General features: G+C 34.4%; 1 protein-coding gene across 1 annotated transcript; it reads left to right on the top strand.

Annotated features, from left to right (window-relative positions):
- Positions 1-1,147: 1,147 nt before the first annotated feature.
- LOC128555437 (uncharacterized protein K02A2.6-like) lies at positions 1,148-1,726 on the top strand. The gene has a single exon (XM_053537712.1). The coding sequence runs from the start codon at positions 1,148-1,150 to the stop codon at positions 1,724-1,726; it is 579 nt and encodes a 192-aa protein (XP_053393687.1).
- The last annotated feature ends 5,528 nt before the right edge of the window (positions 1,727-7,254 follow it).

Raw genomic sequence — 7,254 nt, 5'->3', positions numbered from 1 at the left:
CATTGATGAAGTTACTTCTGTAGATTCTGTTAAGCGCACCCATCCTAGATTGTTTAGGGAGCTAAGACAGTTAGATGGAGAATACCGTATTTCCCTTAATGAAGGGGCGAAACCGTTTGCTCTAGCAGTACCGCGGCGTGTACCTATTCCATTGCTTCCAAAAGTAAAAGCTGAACTTGAAAGAATGGAAAAGTCGGGCGTCATTTTCAATGTTTCATGTCTACATTGTTAAGTCTTAGGAAAGAGATGCTTGACTGTTGTCCATCTATTTTAGATTGAAGTTGTTTGATTGATTTGTCATAGATGACATTGCATTGTGGCTTCATTCGCAGTAAAGAGTTAAAAGAAAGTTTTAGGAGATCTTCTACCTCTGTGCTGTGGAATGGAAGGTTCTCAGCATCTTTCCTGTTGATGAAAGCTGTCATTCTCAGGGAGTCCCGTATTTTCTTTCTTTCAAGGGTAGAGGAGATATTTTTCCTGCAGTATATGTCCTTGGAAGTACAGGTCCTGGCAAAATGTCCATACTGGTGACATTTAAAACACGTTGCATTCATGGCCACACACATATGTCTGCGATGAACAAGTCCACATTTATCACATTTTGAATTTGTAACCATTGTCACTTTTTGTGGGGGAATTTCCAGATCTTCTCACTTGGCAAATTAAAGTTCCACACACAGTTCAAAAACTGTAACCTGAGGCACCAGGAAAGTTAGACAAGCTAAAAGTTTGACATTGGAGAATAGGCAAAAACTGCACTGAAACTCAAATGTATGTTGATTTAGTACTTAAAAGTTTGCCAGCCACAGACAAAAGACTGCAGGAAATAAGGTCAAAGCAAATGTCAGACTATGTCTGTCAAAAATTAATTGAATTTACTCAAAATGGGTGGCCGGAATCAGAGTCATGTGAAATTTCAAAATTATATTGGAAATTTCAAGGTGAAATTACTGTAAACAATGGGTTGTTAATGAGAAATGACAGGCTTATTATTCCATCTGAATTGAAAACAGATATTTTGGCTAGGTTACATGAGGCCCACCAAGGGATCAATAAATGTAGATCAAGGGCAAAAGAATCTGTTTGGTGGCTAGGAATAAGCAAAGACATTGAAAATCTTGTTAAAGGGTGTGATACTTGCGCTTAAATGCAAAACGAAAAAAGAGAGCCATTGATTGCTACACCTTTTCCAGACAGGTGTTGGTCTAAGTTAGGTTCAGATTTGTTTCAATGGCGCGGTTGCACATATTTGCTGGTGATAGATTATTATTCTCGCTACATTGAAATAGTTAAACTCAGTTCACTGTCGTCTGCGACTGTTGTTGCGCATCTTAAATCAATCTTGTCACGTCATGGACTATGCGACACTATAGTCACAGACGGAGGTCCGCAATATGCTTCGGATACTTTCAACAAGTTTTGTGCTGATTACGGTATCGAGCACATAACCTCAAGTCCGAGGTACCCTATGGGTAATTCAGAAGCTGAACGTGCTGTACAGACTGTCAAACGTCTGCTGAACGCGTGTGATGATCCGTATCTCGCTTTGTTAACATATCGGGCTACTCCGTTGCAAAATGGGCTTTCGCCAAGTCAATTGTTATTCGGGCGTCAGATTAAAACTACACTCCCTCAAGCGCCACAAAAGCTTGATCCGAAACCGGTAAATTCTAGAGAGATACAGCAGAAAGAAAAGAATTACCGTAATTACTCAAAAGGAAATTAAGACAGGTCTAGACGCGCTCAGTACCTTCCTCCACTGAAGCAAGGGGATGGGGTATTTGTGAAAGACATGAATATTGAGGGTAAAATAATAAAAGAAGATTCACGACCAAGATCATTTGTTGTAAAAACTCCTAAAAGTATTATTTCAAGAAATCGTAGACATTTAGTTAAACTGAACAAAACAGTAAGCTTTGATAAAGAAATTGATATCCCATTCCAGTCACCAGTGTCTAACGAACAATCAGACTCGCAACTGTCTCCTAATCAAAACACATCAAATGCTAAAAGTTCAAACAGTGTTGTTACAAGGTCTGGGAGAATTTCCAAACCGCCAGATCGTTTAAACTTGTAATTGTTTTAGGCAGTTTACAATTATTGATTTAATTTAGCTTAGGTTAGTATTAAGAAGCTGTGTGCGGGAATGAGATGTACAATGGAACACCACTGTGACTTTCCGTATTTTTATTGTTTGCTGAATTTCAGACAACAGTAGCACTGTTTATTCTATTGGAACACCAATAACAATAATAATTTAACTTAGAAATTTCCAACGTGGACAACCACTGATCTGATGGAACACCATCGAGTTTAAAAACAAAACTACTTATTACAGGTGACAAACATTGAATATAAATGCAACATTAACAATGAATATTCACAAGATGTAACATCATTGGATAACAAAAATAGGTAAACTGATTGGTCAGTTTAAGTGACAGTATATTGGCAGCTTGAGCCTATAACTCTTAAGGCTATAGATAAATCAAAACAGCATAATTTATGACAATGTATCTAATTCAAAAGTAATTCTAGGGTAGGTGACAATTTAATGTGTCTCTTTGAAACAATAATGTTTTGTCCAGCTTATACAATATTAGTTGACATAATGGTCTTACCATGTAAGAATAAAAATTAGTTTATTTGTCCAGACAATTTTGTTTGTGATAAATGTCACCTCAAACCTTAGATAGTATCAGTTAAAATAGTAAGCAACAATTAGTTATGTCACAAGGTATGAAAATTGTATAATTCTTGTTAAGGCCTGTATTGTATATGGTAGAGTTGGCATGGAAATGAAAATAAACATAGCAATGAAAATATCTGGAGTATGTACTGCAAAGTCTAAAGCGTTTTAAGCACAAAATGCATTTTAAACATTTACTACAAAATATTATTTTTGGTAACTAAATATGTCTGATTTTCAAAATACTGTTATATACTAAATAATGTTGATTAATATTATTCCTCCTTTGGGGATTCCTTAACCTAAAATATTTAAGAAGGAAGACTGTCAAAATATCAGTTGATAAACAATAATAGCTTGGGTTTACATAGAATATATTCTGAAAGAAAATGTGTAAGTCTAACAATAGAAAATACCTGGTTAATTATATATTATCAGTTAGAAGAAATTGGGTGAAATTTTGCTGCGTAATAACTCTCCCCTGCTAATTTAAGTTTGGACCCCAAACTTGTTACATATTTATTTGAATGTACAGGAAAAAATTGCTTTACTTATTATCTTAAATCACTATTTAAAATTCACTGTTCTAAATTTCCTACACAACAATGTGAAATGTCCTGATTTTTTGCAAATGTGGCACTTAATTCCCTTTGCATTACAATAGTCTCTTGGATGGTAACATGCACTCCCACATTTCTTGCAGTGAAACTTTATGACATCAGCCGGTTTCCCATGCCACATTTCTGAATATTGGGATGATAGCTCTTTCAACTGCTTTGTGGCTGACATAAAAACTGGGTCCAGTTTTTCAATCACATTTTCATAACTTGTTTCATTTGTTTCAGTATCTTCTTTTTCCAGTAATGTGATGTTCTGGGACAGTGTCCTGTTAAAATTTTCAAGTTCATCAATTTTTTGTTTTAAAACCTCAGTTTCTTGCTCCAGATTGGATGTTAAGAATTGTTGTTCACTAAGTTGACTATGAAGAAGGAAAGCTTCATTTCTAGCATATGCAGCAGAATCTCTTTCAGCCCGTAGTTTTTTGTTGGACTTCTCAACTTCTTCAAGCAGGAGGTTTGCATATGTCCGTTTATGACTAAGTTCAGATTTTGTTTGTTTGTTTTCTCTTTTTAAGTTTTCAGTTTGTTTTAATGCTTCTTGAACTGTATGTTTCATGTCTACATTGTTAAGTCTTAGGAAAGAGATGCATGACTGTTGTCCATCTATTTTAGATTGAAGTTGTTTGATTGATTTGTCATAGATGACATTGCATTATGGCTTCATTCGCAGTAAAGAGTTAAAAGAAAGTTTTAGGAGATCTTCTACCTCTGTGCTGTGGAATGGAAGGTTCTCAGCATCTTTCCTGTTGATGAAAGCTGTCATTCTCAGGGAGTCCCGTATTTTCTTTCTTTCAAGGGTAGAGGAGATATTTTTCCTGCAGTATATGTCCTTGGAAGTACAGGTCCTGGCAAAATGTCCATACTGGTGACATTTAAAACACGTTGCATTCATGGCCACACACATATGTCTGCGATGAACAAGTCCACATTTATCAAATTTTGAATTTGTAACCATTGTCACTTTTTGTGGGGGAATTTCCAGATCTCTCACTTGGCAAATTAAAGTTCCACACACAGTTCAAAAACTGTAACCTGAGGCACCAGGAAAGTTAGACAAGGTAAAAAAGTGGTCTACCGCGAATTCTTCCACCAATTATTAAGAAGCTGTGTGCGGGAATGAGATGTACAATGGAACACCACTGTGACTTTCCGTATTTTTATTGTTTGCTGAATTTCAGACAACAGTAGCACTGTTTATTCTATTGGAACACCAATAACAATAATAATTTAACTTAGAAATTTCCAACGTGGACAACCACTGATCTGATGGAACACCATCGAGTTTAAAAACAAAACTACTTATTACAGGTGACAAACATTGAATATAAATGCAACATTAACAATGAATATTCACAAGATGTAACATCATTGGATAACAAAAATAGGTAAACTGATTGGTCAGTTTAAGTGACAGTATATTGGCAGCTTGAGCCTATAACTCTTAAGGCTATAGATAAATCAAAACAGCATAATTTATGACAATGTATCTAATTCAAAAGTAATTCTAGGGTAGGTGACAATTTAATGTGTCTCTTTGGAACAATAATGTTTTGTCCAGCTTATACAATATTAGTTGACATAATGGTCTTACCATGTAAGAATAAAAATTAGTTTATTTGTCCAGACAATTTTGTTTGTGATAAATGTCACCTCAAACCTTAGATAGTATCAGTTAAAATAGTAAGCAACAATTAGTTATGTCACAAGGTATGAAAATTGTATAATTCTTGTCAAGGCCTGTATTGTATATGGTAGAGTTGGCATGGAAATGAAAATAAACATAGCAATGAAAATATCTGGAGTATGTACTGCAAAGTCTAAAGCGTTTTAAGCACAAAATGCATTTTAAACATTTACTACAAAATATTATTTTTGGTAACTAAATATGTCTGATTTTCAAAATACTGTTATATACTAAATAATGTTGATTAATATTATTCCTCCTTTGGGGATTCCTTAACCTAAAATATTTAAGAAGGAAGACTGTCAAAATATCAGTTGATAAACAATAATAGCTTGGGTTTACATAGAATATATTCTGAAAGAAAATGTGTAAGTCTGTAACACCACCACTGGTTGCATAGATTGAGAAAGTCAGCAGTTTTTTTTTCACACTCGGTTTTATTTACAAGGTTATACAGACGTCAACTATACTAACAGTCAATTCAGGTATAAATACATCAGCTTTTTAAATAGTATTTTCCCGCGTCAAACTTTTAATTAATTTTTATTCTTAAGTCCAAAAGTTCTATAACATAATAGTCAGTTCTAAAACTTCCACAGTTATTTTTAACCCGCTCTTAAACCCGAGCCCAAAATTCGAACTTAACCGAGCTGATCTGAACCGATCCGAACTGCCAATTATCCGATCCCATTTTTGTAAAACATTTCTAACTTCCTGATTCTTAACTCAGTCCTCTCTTTTCTTGACTCAGTCCTCCTCTCTCCATTCTCCTATCTTCTCTTAATTCTCTGAGTATTTATACCTTTTTCACGAACTACAACGCAATAACATGTTTACAAGTATTTCAAAATGTTCGGAGCAATTTCAAAACATGTCAATCAAAACGTCCATTATGTACTCATATAATAGTAAACAACAGATGTAGAATCAATCACCATTGTGTATTTTGGTAAATAAATGACTGTTACCGAAACAAACAAAATAATTAGGGTCAAATCTAATAGATAAAACATTCAACGGTGATTCATTTTGTATAAATTGTAAACAACAACAATATGCTGAACAGGTAAACAAAGTAATTAACATTTCTGGCTAATTAATGAAAATTCCATCGAAAACAAAAATAAAGTAATTAAGGCTGACCAAATCAATTTCTTTTGAGAATTTCGCAATATCTGATCGGTAATAATAGCAAACAAAGTCATTTAGGCCAAAACGTAATGGATAAAACACTCCGATGTTACGAAATTTGCTTGAGTAGTAAATACCAACAATGACCTACGCATGTAAACAGAATGCGTATCATTTGTAAGAATTATCAGGATTATCTACCAAAATCAATAACAGATAAAATAAACACAATGATTAATTAACTGAAAACTGACCTGCGAGCTATCATTGTGTTACAAGTCTAACAATAGAAAATACCTGGTTAATTACATATTATCAGTTAGAAGAAATTGGGTGAAATTTTGCTGCGTAATATTAGCAATAACAGTGGAATGTACGATGTGACATTTCAATTATGTTTTACCATGATGTTACAGACAAACCTCGAGTTAAAGATCGACAGTAACTTTCAGACTTTGGAAAAGGGGTGTTGTGTAACTGGATTATATACATACCAAGGGACACAACAACGCTGTATCAGCAACACTATTAGGACATTGAGTTATTGTTACTGTGTTATATAATAGGCATGTTTCATTGTCAAGTATTGAGTATTGTAGTTGCACTTGTATCATGCAGATTAAAATGTATTAACCTTTAAGAGTGTTATTGGTTTATCCTGACAAGTAAATGACATAACATGAACAAGTTTTACTTTTTGCCAGGCATTTCAGAAGGACATGGTATTTTAGACAAAATCAACTAAGACCATATCATTCTGCTATTCTGTAAAGCAGCATACTTATACAGCATGATTCAAACCCATTATCTTATGACCAATATATAAATTATTAAACTCACCTCTACAAATTTCCCTCGGATGACTGGTTGCCATCATCTGAGACCGGCCAGGAAAGCCTGTTCTAATTTTGTTGTCAACTCTGTCCCACTTGGGCCTTCGTCCCTGAAAAGTATACAAAATACCGTTCAAATCTATACAATCTTGAGAATGAGGGCATTTACATATATTAAAATCATACCAAAAACTTTATGTCAAAGAATAACAAGAGCTTGTCAAACACGAAATGCCCCCCTTGATGCAATCAGTAATTGCACAAGGAACAGAAATTGTATGCTCACTGTAAACAGAA

Source organism: Mercenaria mercenaria, chromosome 3 (genome assembly GCF_021730395.1).
Source record: "Mercenaria mercenaria strain notata chromosome 3, MADL_Memer_1, whole genome shotgun sequence".
Classification (NCBI taxonomy): Eukaryota; Metazoa; Mollusca; class Bivalvia; order Venerida; family Veneridae; genus Mercenaria; species Mercenaria mercenaria.
The sequence above is the reverse complement of the archived record's forward strand: the minus strand, read 5'-3'. Positions and strand labels throughout refer to the sequence as shown.

Bases quoted from the DNA above. Each gene is read 5' to 3' on its own strand.
- LOC128555437 (XM_053537712.1), top strand. From the start codon at position 1,148: ATGCAAAACGAAAAAAGAGAGCCATTGATTGCTACACCTTTTCCAGAC.